The sequence below is a fragment of the Rhinopithecus roxellana genome, chromosome 3 (assembly GCF_007565055.1).
Source record: "Rhinopithecus roxellana isolate Shanxi Qingling chromosome 3, ASM756505v1, whole genome shotgun sequence".
NCBI classification, from domain to species: domain Eukaryota; kingdom Metazoa; phylum Chordata; class Mammalia; order Primates; family Cercopithecidae; genus Rhinopithecus; species Rhinopithecus roxellana.
The window spans coordinates 58,379,604-58,396,843 of NC_044551.1; the positions used below are offsets into that span (position 1 = coordinate 58,379,604).

The 17,240-nt window shown below is 38.4% G+C and overlaps 1 protein-coding gene across 2 annotated transcripts in view; it reads right to left on the bottom strand.

Moving 5' to 3' along the window:
• ADAMTS6 (ADAM metallopeptidase with thrombospondin type 1 motif 6) overlaps window positions 1-17,240 on the bottom strand; it is a 337,576-nt gene that overhangs the window by 19,093 nt on the left and 301,243 nt on the right. For both annotated transcript variants that reach the window (XM_030927871.1, XM_010368281.2), the window contains 2 exons: window positions 14,565-14,769; window positions 95-271 (listed from right to left, as the gene is read on the bottom strand). In XM_030927871.1, the coding sequence (XP_030783731.1) occupies window positions 95-271; window positions 14,565-14,769 (382 nt within the window). The remainder of the gene's footprint in view (window positions 1-94; window positions 272-14,564; window positions 14,770-17,240) is intronic.

Sequence of the window (17,240 nt, forward strand, 5' to 3'; positions counted from 1 at the left end):
ATTCTTACTCATCTCTCAAGCCCTTACAATGATCACACAAGGAACCTGTCTCAAGGTGCTATTTCAGCAGGAGCCCACAGTACAAACGCCTTACCTGGCCCCAGTCTCCTGTGACCCAGCGAGGAGGAGGGCAGCGGCCCAAACTGCAGCGGATGCGGACAGGAGGTTTGCTTTCCTCTGGACATTGTGCAGCTGGGAATGTCTTAGAGAGGTCACTGCTCTTGCACAGAACGATCCGATGCTTGAATCCTGGACCACATTTTGGAGTACACTGGAAATAAAATAGTAGTGAATCACGACAGTTTAAAGACAGAGGAAAATTTAAGGAAAGTCTTTCTTCAAGTAAATGTGTGTTTTAGTATAGAATATACACATATACTAAGTTCTAGGCAGTCTCTCAGATACAAAGTTCCTTAAAGGTTTTTAAGCAGAGGTACTTTTATCTTTGTCTTAAGGGTTTGAAGAGCTAAATCCAACATTTGCTTTTCTTGGCTAATTCATTTTCTTGCTCTGTTGGGGATAGGTTGATTCTTCTATTCCTCTCTATCCTTGGCCTCATCAGCTATGATAAGATTCTGCTAATTTTTGGAATGTTGAATCCTTGGTTTCCTACTTGGTGGGTGTGGTCTTCTAAAAGGAATTTGTATGTTATTAGTAAACCACAAGAACTTGTCTCTGTGAAGCAAGTTCAGGGTTGATTTAGATAAACTATTCTTATGCCAAATCGCTAAGAATACTTGGTCACAGGTGAAGGTTTCTTGCACAGAAAATCTCTTGACTTTTCCCCATACATCAGTTACAAATCTAAGGAAGTTGTTCTTTAGAATTGGTTCTGTTTGTTCTTCATACTGAGGGAAGGATGTTTTTCCCTATGTCACAAATCTTATGTACCTCATCTCCAGGTGTTTCTAGAAGTCACCTATTTAACATAGTAGCTGACTTGAGTCTTCCAGCTTTCTCCCCTGTATGTCTGGACCCTTCCTTAAAAATCTGTACTTCAGGCTGGGCACAGTGGCTCACGCCTGTAATCCCAGCACTTTGGGAGGCCGAGGTGGGCAGATCACGAGGTCAAGAGATCAAGACCATCCTGGCCAACATGGTGAAACCCTGTCTCTACTAAAAATACAAAAATTAGCTGGGTGTGGTGGTGCATGTCTGTAGCCCCAGCTACTTGGGGGGCTGAGGAAGGAGAAGCACTTGAACCAGGAGGTGGAGGTTGCAGTGAGCCAAGATTGCGTCACTGCACTCCAGCCTGCAAACAGAGCAAGATTCTGTCTCAAAAAAAAAAACAAAAAAAACAAAAAAAAAAAACTATACTTCCCCTCAATCAAGGGAGGACCTTCCCCACAACATTTGGAAGCACTGTATATATAGTTTTCATGCAGAAAACATTTCCAGATCTCCTACAGGAACTACACTAGACTGGGGAGATACAAAAATGAATGAAACAGGCGCTTGGTTGGAGACGTGAGTCTTGCTGAAGCTCCCAGCTGAATAAAGTCCTTCCTTCTTTAACTCGGTGTCTGAGGGGTTTTGTCTGCAGCTTGTTCTGCTACATTTCTTGGTTCCCTGACCAGGAAGCAAGGTAATTAACGGATGGTCAGATGGTCGAGGCAGCCCCTTAGGCAGCTTAGGCCTGCCCTGTGGAGCATCCCTATGGGGGACTCTGGCCAGCTTGAGCGATGTGGATCCTGAGAGTGCTCCTGGGTAGGCAATTGGCCGAGTGGAACGCCTCACCAAAGCAGTGTGTGGCAGGCCCCCATGGAGGATCAACGCAGTGGCCGAACACCAGGAAGGAACTGGCACTTGGAGTCTGGACATCTGAAACTTGGTAAGACTAGTAGTCTTTGGAACTTGGCCACTCCATTTGAGGGGAAGCGTGGCCTGATCACCCACAGTGTGCCTGTACTGGCACTTCAGTTTTTGTTTTTGACTTGACTTGGATTGCTTGATACTTTGGTTTTGACCTGGCTTGGATTTCTGGATACTCTGATTTTGGTTTTGATTCCGGTTTTGTGTAAACTATAAAAGTATGTGTGTGCCCTTTGTATCTGTTCTTTGTTTCATGGTGTGTTTGTGGTGTGAGCGTGGTGTTTTGTCTCGAAGAAGCATGGGTCAGGCACAAAGTAAGCTCACCCCACTAGGAACTATGTTGAAAAATTTCAAGAAAGGATTTAAGGGAGATTATGGTGTTATTATGACACCAGGAAAACTTAGAACTTTGTGTGAAATACACTGGCCAGCATTAGAGGTGGGTTGGCCATCAGAAGGAAGCCTGGACAGGTCCCTTGTTTCAAAGGTATGGCACAAGGTAACCTGTAAGCCAGGGCACCTAGACCAGTTCCCGTACATAAACCCTTGGTTACAGCTGGTTTTAGACCCCACCCCCCGCCCCCCAACCAGTGGTTGAGAGAACAGCAGCATAAGCGGTTGGCAGAGGCAAGGAAAGACCAGCGGAGAGACAGAGAGGAAAGAGAGAGAAAAAGGGGCAAAGAGAGAGAGAGGAAAAGACAGAGAGGAAGAGACAGAGAGACAAACAGGGAGTCAAGAAGAGAGAGAGAGAGAGAGAGAGAGAGAGAGAGAGACAGGCAGAGAGAGAGGAAGAGACAAAGGCAAATGCAAAGTCAAAGAGAGAGAGACAGAAAGTCAAAGAGAGAAAGAGAGAAATATACAAGTAGTTAAGAAAAAAAAACCCAGTGTACCCTATTCTTTAAAAGCCAAGGTAAATTTAAAACCTACAATTGATAATTAAAGGTATTCTCTGTAACCCTGTAACACTCTGATACCACTTTGTTTTCAGTGTAAATAAGGGCTTATCCCGAAAGCACTGAGGCCTTCCTATCAAAAATCCTTAACCCAGTAACCTGGATAGCCCAGATGTGTTCAATCTCTGGCAGCAACTGCTTTGCTAACAGAAGAAAGTAAAATAACTTTTAGAGGAAACCTCATTGTGAGCACACCTCACCAGTTCAGAAGTATCCTAAGGAAAAAAAAAAAAAGAATGATTTAACATTAACCACTGAAAATTCCCTTAACCCAGCAGGTTTCCTAACAGGGGATCTAAATCTTAATTATCATACAAAGGTCCGACCAGACCTAGGAGGAACTCCTTTCAGGACAGGAGGATGGATGGTTCCTCCCAGGTAATTGAAGGAGAAAAAAAAAGCCATCTATCCCAATTCTAAGTTAATTTGGACTAAACAAGGTCTTATTAATAGCAAAGGATAATCGAAATCCCAAACTTACAAGGTTTTCAACAAAAGTAAAGTTTGCCAAAAGTTAACAGTGTAACATGTATTATAGTAACTTCTAATCTTGTGGCCTTAGACAGTCTAGTCCACAGACATAAAAGAAGTTCACTTTGGAAAAGAATGGTTATCATCTTTGGGAAAAAAGGGGGGGCAGAATTATGTAAAAAGAGTGTTATATGGTAAATTCTTGTCCTGAAATAAATTAACTGGTTGTTTAAAGAAAGAAGTGTTTGTAATAAGTCAGAAAGTTGAGGCATGTCGAATAATTGTCTGCGAAAGTCGTGAAAGAAAAAAAAGTTATTAAAAAATAGAATTTATGCAAGAAATGTCGTATAATTTAAAAGTAACTAGGCCTCCTGAATGTAAAACTATTGAAAAAAAAAAAAGTTTATGTGCAAGGTGTATAAGGAAAGTAAAATATACCTTTGGTAAAAGGATTATAAGGAGGCATAAGAATGTAAATTTTTACCTACATTAAAAGGTTAAAAACTATATATTGTTTTGAAGGTTTAATCAACTTTTAAAACGTTAATTGTAAATAAAAATCTGTGTGTAAACATACTGGCTAAAGTTAAACGGGTATCAACCAGTTTTTCTGTGAATTGGACATTAAAGTAAAAACACGAGTTTTTCTTAAAGCACTAACCTGCTCTTTAATAAAGATTATAAAAGGTTAAAAAGAGTCTATAAAAATCTTACCTTATGGCCCAACATTAAAAATTGAATAAATGTCTACAAAGTTTTATTAAAACTAAGTTTAACATTAATAGCACACTAATATAAAGGTAAAATTTAGATTATCTGGTATAAAAATCATACAGGAAGCATTGTCAAATATACAATGGTGTTTGGCTTCTTTGGTCTAAAAACTAATAAAAATAGGTGCTAAAGGAAATTTCTCAGTAGAAAGGCACCAAGGACTATAAAGTCCACTGCTGATGTCCCCACATTTAAAACAAAGGTCAGTTTCTTAGAAATTATATACTTGGTTTATCTTCCACTTTCCTTTCCCTCAAAACTAAAAAGTCTTTTAGCACAGGTACCACCCCTAGAATTTCCAGTAAGCCAGCACCAGCCTGAAGATCACCTTCTCATCAAAGGGTGGAAAGAAGAAAAAACTCGAGCTAGCCTAGGAAGGACTCTACCTTCTGCTGCTAACCACCGAGACTGCCATTTGTAGAGCAGAAAAGGGATGGACTCATCACACCTGAGACAAAGTGCCACCCCCTACAGAGTCGTGGGCCACAGTCCCAGGGGAAAATCCTACCAAATTAAAGCTAAGAAAAATTTAATGCTTTCATCTATTCTATTACTCTTTCTTCTTCCTTTGCTCTATTGCTGACCATTTAGTTATTAACATAACCAAGTCAATTTTGCCTCAAACTATTGCATCTAACGCTTGCCTTGTTATACCCTGTGGGGACTTGCCAAGTCAAAGACAGCTCTCTACTTCAGAAAAGTACCTCTGTCCCTCCTGCCTCTCCTCAGACTGGGCATTAGTAAATTAGGACCATTTAATCTGGGTAAATTTCAATAAAGACTCCAGTGTCAACCAGGAGTCTTGCCCCCCAGTGTAGAGCTTTCATGCCATAGTTGGTCCAACGTTCTATGGACCACTAAAGAGCAAGAATGGACTGCCCCAACCAGTTTTTGTAATTTCCTAAAATCATACATTCGTTTTACTAGAGGATCATAAAAGTTAAAGACTTAAAACAAACTTTGGCAATTAAAACAGGATACCAAGATGCAAATGCCTGGTTGGAATGGGTCAAATATTCCATCTGCATGTTAAACAAAAGCAATTGTTATGCTTGTGCACATGGCAGGCCAGAGGCCCAGATTGTCCCCTTTCCACTAAGGTGGTCCTTCAGTAGACCAGGTGTGGGCTGCATGGTAGCTCTCTTCCAGGATTCTATAGCCTGGAGTAATAAGTCGTGCCAAGCTCTCTCTGCTATATTCCAAAGTCAGGCACCCTGCGGGTCAGCCCCCAAGGGTCATCCAGCCTCCATCTCCCAACACTAAGTTCACTTCATGTCTCTCACGACAGGGAGGAAACTTAGTGTTCCTTGGAGACCTGAAGGGATGCAGTGAGCTTAAGAATTTTCAAGAGCTTATCAATCAGTCAGCCCTTGTTCATCCTCAAGCAGATGTGTGGTGGTATTGTGGTGGACCTTTACTGGGCACTCTGCTGAATAACTGGAGTGGCACTTGTACTTTAGTCCAGTTGGCTATCCCTTTCACCCTGGCATTTCATCAACCAGAGGGAGGAAAAATAAGACATTGTAAAGCGAGAGAAGCCTCTTATGGGTCTTTCGACTCTCACATCTATGGAGTCCCATGGGGAACACCAGATCAATTTAAAGCTTGAAATCAAATAAAGGCAGGATTTGAGTCAATATTTTGGTGGGTGACAGTTAATAAAAATGTAGATTGGATAAACTACATCTATTACAACCAACAGCAACAAGCTTTTCATGAGTTAAAAGAAAAACTCATGTTGGCCCCAGCCCTGGGGCTACCTGACCTGACAAAACCCTTTACACCCTATGTGTCAGAAAGAGAAAAAAATGGCAGTTGGAGTTTTAACCCAGACTGTGGGGCCCTGGTGAAGGCCAGTGGCCTATCTCTCAGAACAACTAGACAGGGTTTCCAAAGGCTGGCCCCCATGTCTAAGGGTGCTGGCAGCAAGGTCCCTGTTAGCACAAGTAAGAAGCAGATAAATGAACCTCTGGGCAAAACCTGAATACAAAGGCCCCCCATACTGAGGTAACTTTAATGACTACCAAAGGACATTATTGGTTAACAAATGCTAGATTAACCAAGTACCAAAGCATGCTATGTGAAAATCCCCGCATAACCACTGAAGTTTGCAACACCCTAAACCCCACCACCTTGCTCCCGGTATCAGAAAGCCCAGTTGAACATAACTGTGTAGAGGTGTTGACCTCAGTTTATTCTAGCAGGCCCAACCTCTGAGACCATCCTTGAATATCACAGACTGTGAGCTGTACGTGGACGGGAGCACTTCACCAACCCCTGCAAAGTGACTCTGAAAAAGATGACAAGCCCTGCTACAGTCACACCCGGAAGCTGACTGGTCCACGCAAGGCCGAAGCATGAGGAAACTCATTGTGGAACTCATGTTCCTTAAAATTTGGACTTGTAGGGTAAGGACTACAACTGACCTTTCTCAGACTGACGGCTGTTCCCAGTGTATACATCAAGTCACTGAGGTAGGACAAAAAGGTGCTATAGTCCTATTATTTTATGGTTATTATAAGTGTACCGGGACTCTAAAAAGAACTTATTTGTATAATGCTATTCTATACAAGGTATGTAGCCCAGGAAATGACCAACCTGCTGTGTGTTATGACCCATCTGAGCCTCCCATGACCACAGTTTTTGAAATAAGTTTAAGGACTGAGGATTAGTGGGGGCTCATAAACGATATGAGTAAAATGTTAGCCAAAACAAAAGAAAAAGGGGTGCCCAAACAAGTCACCTTGAAGTTTGATGCCTGTGCTGTCATTAATAGTAATAAGTTAGGAATAGGATGTGGTTCTCTTAATTAGGAAAGAGGCTATACGGCAGAAAACAAGTACATTTGTCATGAATTAGGACTGTGTGGAAATGAATGTGGATACTGGTCTTGTGTCATTTAGGCTACTTGGATAAAAAAGAAAATGAATCCTGTCCATTTTCAGAAAAAAAAAATAAATTAAATAGTCTCTACCCTAAAGGAGCTCAGAGTCTTATTTAGGAGACAGACATGGAAACACAGGTTAATGTTAAAAGTACCATATAAGTGGATGTAGAACACATAAATTATCGTGCCCCTAACACCATCAGCATGTTTTATAATTATGTATTTACATGTCTTTTCATCTCTACTAGACTATAAGCTCCTTAAAATTACTCCATTTGTTTCATCTTTGCATGCTTGTGTGCATGAAAACACACACATACACACACACACACACACACACACACACACCCCAGGAGCCAGCTGAGGACTCTGAGTAAACGCTTGATAAATATATACTCTTCTTTATCTGGAAAGGTGACACTTTTGATTTACCCATTAGGTAAATCAAGATGTACTGGTTGTGGATGGGGAGATCTAGGTGAACACCGTACACATGTACACACATGGATTTTGTTAGGGGCAATCTTTGAGCCTGGAATATGTCATAGAAAGAGAGAAAAATATTAACAATTTTTTCAGATGAAAATCAATGATTCAATGCAAACTTTATTACAATGAATATAATCACAGAATGCATTTCCTCCAACTTAGAAAAGGTTTCATTAAGATGCATTTTGAAGGAGGATAACACAATTTTTTCCAGTGTAGCTCGAGAAGAGGCTTTAGTTAGGGAGGGAAGATCAAGAGAGAAATTCCTGATCCCTTTTATTCCTCTTCACAGCCTAATCACTGTCCTCATAACCTGGTGCTGCCTCACTCTACCCTTACAATCCATCACTAGGTCTTATTAATCCAATTCCGAAATCTCTCTCACACCTGTTGATTTCTCTCCATCTCTACTGCCACTAATCTTACTTCAGACAAACATCATTTCCCATGTAAAATTTTGTAATGGCTTTCTAGTAGGTCTCCTGTTTCTTCCTCTTGCTTCACTCAAATCCACTCCCTAAACTTTAGTCAGAGGGATCTTTCTAAAACACAAATCCAGTTATACTGCATTTTGATTGAAAAAAACAAAAAATCCCTTAATGGCTTACTATTGCCTTCAAGATAAAAATTCAAACTCTATGTATGCTTAGTACACCACAGTAGTAAGGCTCTACTTACCTCTTGAAGTTCATCTCTCTATATGTCAGTCATATAAAATAATTTCCAATATTCTCCAGTACTAGCCCAGTGTCAGGCACAAAGCGAATAGTGTTGCTTTTGCAGCTACGGTAACTACTACTACTACTGCCGCTAATAGCCTCTATCATTTAATAAATACTGTATATACCAAGTGTGCTAAATGCTATAATTTATATAGTCCTTACAACTCTCCTATGAGGTGGCAATTATTATTCTGTTTTTAAAATGAGAAAGCAAACTTAGAGTGACTGGTAAAAAGTCACACATATATTAAGTGGTGGAGCCATTCTAATACTAATTCTTACTAAGTATTTTCTGGATGTCAGACACTGTACTGTGTACTTTGTATGTATTGTCTAATTTAATACAACAATCACTTATATTTCAAGAAACCAAGGCATGCAATAATTTCTGTAGAATGAATAAAGCCCTAATCCAAGTCTTTGAGCTTGCCTCACTTGTGTCAGGTCCATTTCTATCTCTTGAACTTGTTCCACTTGTTTTAATCCTCTTCACTTCATGCCAAGTCTCCTCCACTGTTCAAACTGAAGGCTTAGAGAATTTCCCCCACTCTCTTGAAGCTTAATATTATAATTGGTAATAGTTACACTACTATACTACTTTACATTTCATTAAAGATGAACAGTTCAGAAAATACTTTCAATATAATATTAAACATTATTAAACAAATTTTTAGGAATTATTACAGATGAGGAACTTCATTAAGGATAAACAGCAAATGGTAAAGCTGGAACGAAATCATAGGCCTTGTGACCCATACTTTAGGGCCTACTCGTTATCCATTTTTCTGTTATTATTGTATTCACAGGCTGCTCTTAGTGTTGGCAGAAACAAACTCATGACAATACATAGTAAATATGAATTCTTATAAGAATAAGTTGAGGTGAAGTATAAGAGGATACAAGGCCACTTCATCTATATGTTATGCAAAAGCATACAGGATGTACAGGGAACTCAGTTTTTGTATTTCGAGGCTATGATTAGTTTTCTAACAGGAGCATTCATTGAAAAATGCACTTATGCCACTCCCCTGACTCCTTCACATTTTAAAATCATGTGTATGTATATTAAAGTCTGAGACATACATCTCTTGTTTATTCTAATAACTTTTTCCAGTGGCAAGAAGCTTCTGTTATTATTTTATGTGCAGTTATGTGTAAAGGTAAACACATGATGACATTTACTTGGGCAAGAAATCATTTTAGAAAAATTACACCTCAAAATTCACTATTTTAGCCAAGGATATTTTATCTTATAGCAACAGAGGTACAGAGATTTTATACAATATTTTCAAGAGAGTGAATGACTGAAAATTAACCAGATTTTCAAGACAGTGAATGACTGAAAACTACATTGCTGTCAAATTTGTTACTCAGTGAATACACCAGGCCTGAACCCTGCAGATCCAGCCACAAATATTACATGTCTACAGCCAGAGTCTCAATTCTGGTCTCTGCAAATATTGTACTTCTTACAGGTGATTATAAAATTAAATGTTTAAAAATTGCTTGTAAAAATAGTAAAGGCACAGGAATGCCACTTAAACCTGGTTCATTTAGGTAGAACTCTAGCAAGTCCTTCTGACCTTATGTCAGAGATGTTCAAGCAGAGAAGTCCTCAGTTTATATTTACTTATTCCTTCTGCTTTCGTGAGGCCTAAAAGGCCTCATTTTTCCCTCTTTACCCTACTGATAAATACAGTATCCCTTCCTTATCCGCAGTTTCATTTTCCGCAGTTTCAGTTACCAGTGATCAACTGAAGTCTGAAAATAGATGAGTACAGTACAGTAAGATATTTTGAAAGAGACGTTACATTCACAGAACTCTTACTACAGTATGCTGTTATAATATTGTAATTTTATTATTATTGTTAATCTCTTACTGTGCCTAATTTATAAATTTATAAATTAAACTTTATTATAGGTTTGTATAGATAGGAAAAAAGTATATAGTATATATAAGGTTCAGTACTATCTGCAGTTTCAGGTATCCACTGGGGGTCTTGCAACATGACCCCTGTGGATAAGGGGGGACTACTATCAATGTGTTTGTCCATCTGAAGTCCTCTGTTTTATTTGGCTATGTAAAAAGTAAAAATAAAATAAAATAATTAAAAAATAAAATACAAAAATAAAAATTTCTAGAAAAGCAAGTTGAGCCACGGTTATGCATATATAGACATGTAATATATAGACATTAACTTAATTATGAATGCTTCGGAGCATTCTCCAGAGATAATTATTGGCCTATACCCACACAAAGAGTATATTTTTGCATAACTTTTGAGTGTGCAGTAAAATCTATTAGTAATAATTAGAAATTGGGATACTTAGTTCAATACTATTTTTTTTAGATCAAAGAATAGTTATAAACATAAAAATTCATCTCATTCTTTCTCATAATAAACCTTTAGGTAGCAGGGTAGAAGATATTATAAAATTTAAAAGACTAGTGGTCTATTCTTTAGTAAAATTGTTTCTCATTATTTCTCCTTATGTGGGTAAATGCCTATTTTTTCCTCTTTATTCATATAATTAGAATCTCTTGATCATTTAAAATCTGACCAGACCTTCTGTTTTTTGTTTTCATCTCAGTGGACTCTAAGAGGTGACTTTTATGAGAGATGCATTTGCTTCAGCTTAAGAAGCAAAAATATATTTTGCAGAAAAAGTATTTGAAACCAACCAGGGAAAAAAATTTGGCCTTCACCTGTAAAGGACAGAAACATTAACATTTCGGGGTTACACTGAGTTCTCCCTGGAGAGATGGGTTTAAATTACTTAGTCAAAGGACTAGAGTAGAACCTAGGAGTATACAAGGTACTGACACAATTGTCTCATCAAACGAAACACAGTCCCTTGTAGGTAGATTTTCCCCATCTTTCTTAAGTAATGCTATCTAAACATAAGTACTATAAAGTCAGTTGAGTAAGATGCCAGTTACGCACTTGTCCAAGAGTAAGTACAAGAAATGTATCTTTTTCAATAGGCATTATTCTGTAGGAGTCAAATCAACCCTTTTGATACATCAAAAGGATGGGTTAGGGCTGCTGGACCCCATCCACGGTATGCAGCAATGCTTTCAAGAGCTACTTGCCAAGTGAGGGCAAAAACAGAAAACTATTTAAAGTCCAAATAGCCCAGGCGATCCCAAGCATAGATTATAGGACATGCGAAAGCTGTGGCTTCATTAGTTCCGGAAAAGGCTGCTGATGAGCCATTTTCCACCAAGGTAATTTAACTTTTTTTTTCTTCCTTTTGCCATAAGTACTGGGTGGGTTTCACTGACGCTGGCTTTACAACAATGGAAATTTTATACTAGAAAAGGAAAGGGTCAAAGGGTAAATTCCTCTTGCTGCAATATGTTTTCACCAGTTGAACCTCACCCTTGTGATTAGCAGAGTTCAGACAGCTGAGCGTTGGAAGTGGGGAGGGGGCAGAAAGGGGAGGTTTTCATGGGTGTGTCAAAAAAAATTGTGTGAAATATTTGCCAAAGGTTAACTGAAAGAGACTGAATACCGCCTGCTCTTCTGCTGGGACGTTCTCTTTTCATTAGTGGGAGGTGTTCCATTCCTTTGGGAAGAACAGGCTCCTTGTTCTCATTTTGTTCACAATAGCTACTCAGACATCTATTTCATTTAACGTTATTTATTCTTACTTATTGTTAACCCATCTAGGGAAGGGAAGAGGTGGGCTGTCTGGTAAACTAAGGGAATGGAAATGTGAGAGTAAAGACACCCCACATACCCTGCTTGGGGAAATAAATAGGAGAAACAGTATGGGGCAAAAATCATCTTTCCTCTTGAATAAAGGATGATGACAGTGGCAAAGATGGTGCACAATTAGAATTTTTGAGACAGTGACAGCAGCAGTTTTCAACCTGTGCTTACTCCAGAATTGTTTCCTGTCTGGGGAAAGACAACAGCAGCTCCCTTGGACAATGCTTTATCTGAGGTGGTAGTAGTCCCCACATGTGTACTCCAGTCCCTCAGTACCATTTCTTGCCCCTAAGCTTTGACTCAGCCATGTTAAAGAGTATTGCAGAAATGTGATTAAAAGTGTCCTCAGCTTAGATGTACATCTTCAGGCAGCCTCCAAAAATGCCCAAGAGCCTCTTAGAGCCATTTGAGTGAGTCACTTCAAAGAGTGGATAGATAAGAATCAAAATTCTAAGAGAGGAGTAAGAGCAACCTATATGAAGTTGAATTCTGAAGGAAACTTTAAAATAGCATTTGGAATGGAAGTATATCAGTTAATATATACAAGCTATCCCTCAAGGTGATTATATTTGGTTGTTTTACTTAAAAACATATAATGATACAGAAAAGTGTAGGTCAGAAGATCAGTTGAAATGAGGCTTACGTGAAGTTTTGATATTTTAGTGGTTGGCAGCAATTTCTTCTAGAAATTTCTCAGAAGGCATTCTTTCTGCTTATGAAGGATGATATATTATAGAGTTCTGTATTCCAACCTTCCTAGTACCTATCACTATCAGTCTTTCATTTATTCTTAAAAACAAACCCTTTTCTCTCACACTGCTTTCATCACCCACTCTGTGTTTCTGTTCAGTCATTTCTCTTTTCAGGCATCCTTTCTCTAACTTCCCTGTTCTCCTCCCTACTCCCAACTCTATACCTCTGAATATTCAGCTTAACTCCCATCAACTAAAAAGCCTTCTGATCGTACTCCAGGCTATTCTGCCCTTCTCAGCTCTGAATTTCTATATTAATTATACATTTATACCTCACAATCCACTGTTTTATTACACACTGCCTTATATGTATTATTCCCTAGTTGTTTCATGGGTATTTTTCATTTGCCCATGCTTACAAGATTCTTTCATATTACCCATGGTGTCTATCCCAGTATGTTTAGTAATCACTCAAACTTACTGACTTGACCTGAAGCCCTCAAACTGTGGCAGCCAATCATCAGGTCTCCTATTATGATTTTTCCATAACAAATTTCTCATACCAATGAATATTTATGGATTTCTATAAGGATCCTGGGCACTAACATGTGTACAACTCTCCAGAATGTCTATTCTTTATCAATGGATTTTATCTTTCAAATCAGTTTAGGAGTTAATGCATCCCATTAGGGAACAGAAGAGTCCATACTGTTTTCCATAAACACTGACAGAATAATACCAAGGATATCTCTACATATGACTGAAATATATAACTAAAAAATCTAACTTAGGTAGGCAGAATGTAATTATTGAAGCTGGACTATGGCCAGGAAACTTGGAAGAACACTCCCAATTCCTGCCAAAGATTCCATGGATAACCACAACTGGACAGAATCTCCACTTCCATGTACCATCTTAAACACAGTGCTTCTTTTGGTCCTCTGCTCCAGCAAAATAAGGCCACTCAAGCAGTAAGATTCACAGGGGAATAGTTACATCCAGGTTCCTAAAGAACAACGTTTAATCTTTTTGTTTGGATTTTGACAAATGTATGAGGTCTACAGGAAATACCCAAAGCAAGTACCACAATGTTTCTGGCAGGATATATTAGAATAGAGTCTGAGATGCATCCTGTTTTGCTAACTTGAAAGAAATATCTCTGGTTATATAGCAAGGTACTCATTCTTAACACTTAACACACACTACAGAAGGTTTCAGCTCTTCTTCAGGAGATGTGGAAAATGATATAGTATGCATATGTATATATCTCATGGATACTGAGGAGTCAAAAATTAACTACCTCTTACCTCATTTTTCATAAGGTAATTTTTCTGAGTTGCTCTGGATTTTATTAGGCTATTTTGTATACATCTATGCCAAGAAAACATTATCTTGGTCAGGTCTTCCTCATGTAAGTGAAGGGAATGATCAATTTCAAATTTGACGTTTTCCTATGTTATAACCTTCAGCTCCATGTTTCTTCCACAGTTGAAATAGAAGACATAAAATATATAGATATAGATATGTCATAAGTGATAATGAATTGATAACAATTCATACCTAAGAGTTATGTAATTAGGTTGCTACATTACTTGAAAAAAGATATTTTAAAAATTATGCTTTCCAAATGAGATCCTAGGAAAGGTCATTCTAGATCTTCAATAAGTTTTAGGGTAAGAAAGGTTCTTGACTCTCCTTTTGAACTTCAATTTTTAATCACATATCACAAATTCTAAACTTGTGATGTGCTCAATAGTAAGAAGGAGAAAAATCACTTATAAAGAGTACCCACTATAATGTTATTTCAAATTTACTTTAGACTTATTTTTAACCAAATTGATGACAAGTTTCTCGCTGATTTCCCTTACCTACCCAAAAAAACCCCTTACTTCCTGACAAGCAGCAATAAAATATAACATGGTCAAATTCACTATCACGCAGCCCTTACTTGTTGAGTTCTAAGATGCTCAGGTGTCCTTAATATTAACTGCTTTGGGATAGATAGTTAAGACTTCAAAACATATACATATAGCCTCAGATTTCCTTACCTCAGACCAGTCCAAAGCCACCCACTGTGGTGGACATGACTGGTTGTTGCAGGGCTCTTTTTCGACAGGCCGGTGTGTTAAACAACCACTGTAGTCCAGCGTCTCCTCCTCAGAAGGTCCAATCTTCCTGATGCAGAGCACTGCCCTTGTGCGCATCCCACCATCACAAGTCTTGCTGCACTCCAACCAATCCCCAATGAACCACCTGCAGCAAAACGTGGAAGAAACACAGAAAAGCATTTCCTCAGTGCATCCAGAGATTTTTAGCTCAGTGAAGGCACTTTCACTCATGGACTATGAGCTGACATTTCAATGTTGGTTGATAAGACAAATAGCAAATGAAAAAGCTGCTAAGGAAAACCTTTACTGTCATTTGCTTTCTAAAGTGTAGTGTGTGGGCTTTGGAGCAGGCAGAACCCAGGTTCAAACAAGTGCACTATGTCTTTAAACCTCTTTTATTTTTCTCCTTTTTATTACATTCTAAAATGAGGATAACAATGATCAATCTCATAAAATTGTCATGAGGGTTAAATAAGGTCATATATATAAAGCTCCCAGTGGTGTGCTAGTAAATGTTTAACCACTGGCTCTCCATGGCAGTGGGGTGGGGGAGTTTTGATTTGTGGCATTTGCCAATTTTTGTAGTGTAAAAACCTCACTATGGCCAATTTCAAGCTACCAGCTTGATATACTAAAGGTGAACAGGAGAAGATATGCTAATAATAGGGTCCTATGAATCAATACTAGCTGGCTCTAGCACACCACTGAATGCTTGTAACATAGTGTCTGTCATGTAACAAACAGGAAATAGTAGCTATTTTTATTATTATGACATTGAGGCAGGTTCCCCCATAATTAAAAATTTTATGCTAAAACCACTGTAAGGAAATTGGGGATTTGTTCTTCAATTTCCAGAAATAAACCTCTATGAAGATACGACTTGAATGTCCTTACAGGGACAGAGAAGGCCAGATATCCATCCTGAGGACATGGGAGTCTTAAAAACACCTTCAGCAAGATCAGAGCTCTGAGCTAGCTCTCTGAAAACATGCAGATCTCTTGTTTCAACCTTTTGACTCCTAAAAACAGCTTCTACACAGCTAATGTGGAAAGAAATGCAGATGTCTTAGAAAAAAATAACATGTCTCACATTTGTAGGTACACTACACCTTTACCCTAAACTTTCACATATATAATTTCAGGGGGTTTGTGGTTTGTTTTGTTTTTTTTTGCAACACTTCTGCAGGACTCACTCTTCTGGACACATTAATTAGTCTAAGGGATGTAACTCATGATCTAAATCAGATCAATGAGAATTCTGGTTTAGAATTTTTATATCACAACTAGAGCAAAAGGGACCCTTTCTTTCTGGTCACAAAGGTGCATAAGAAGATGAGTCCAGAGCTGCAGTGGCTGGGTTCCCTGTCAAGTGGAATTAGCTGGTTTCAAAGAATGCAGAGGAGCTAGAATGTCTGGATGGTGTGTGAGTCCTTGATTCCAGCCATTTCTCAAGCTAGGTCCCCCTTACATTTCCCTCAGCTTTGTTACATAAATCTTATGTGCTGAAGCCAGCTCAAGTTGAAGTTTTGTTATCTGTAACAAGGGTCTTGACTGACATATTGTATTTCATTTATTAAATATTTGCTGAATGTCTACTCTGTTCAAGGCATTGTGCTTTGTTTTATAGAAGAAAGTAAGATCCAGTGTTAGGAAAACAGTTCTCCAAAATCATGAAAAGAGCAATGATGGAATCAGGACTAGATTCCCCATCGACTGCTATTTCAATCGAAATTCATTTTAACATTACTGAATAGTAAAATATAGGTTACAAGCATGGGATCACAAGGCACTTTCTTCAATCTATAATTATAAATCATGCAGTTATTCTCAATGGACATGCTCGTGCTTTTGGGCGGCAGACTCCTGAGAGAGAAGAATATGGAAAGCTTAACAACAAATTTCTCACTATTTCTGAGAATAGCACCATTGTGCCAGTTTTGTATATGGAAGATAATACTTTAGTGAAGTCAGAGTACTGGTATCCTAAATTTGAACCTGCATTAAGCCAATTAAGCAACACTGGCCTTTGTCCATTATTATTCATATTGTCTTTACTTATAAAGAAAACCAGCATTTAAAAATATAGTTAGCCAATTTTTCAAATTTAAATTGTATTTTATCAACATCTACAAATTTTCAGCCTAAAATTCATTTAAAGAATGATGATTTAATTTTGAATTTTAAAAATCTGACACAAACATTTTTTCTAAGTCATTTTCCAAGGGAGATTTGAAGTAATTTTCATATTCTTTCCTTTCTGTTTTCCACAGATGAACATGATCCCCAGTTGTTAGCACCATTTTTGGTAAGGAGGAAAATGTGTACTGAAAATAATAACTTGCATGCCAGCCGTAGTGAAACTCTGATTCAACTTTGCAACAGTGATTTCATCACCAAGATTAGGGGATAAAACAGAAATGTGTATTACAGTCACAAACAGTTCAGTCACACCACCTCCAGCCATGATCTCATTAGTTCTCATAATGTAAGAGGGATGGAGGGCTTCAAATTAAACACAGGTGCCCCGAGTAACCACAATGATTCAGAAGTGTTGCAAAGGGTCAGGGACACCTCTGTCTTTTTATTCTTTGTCCACTCTTCCATTCCATCTCTCCT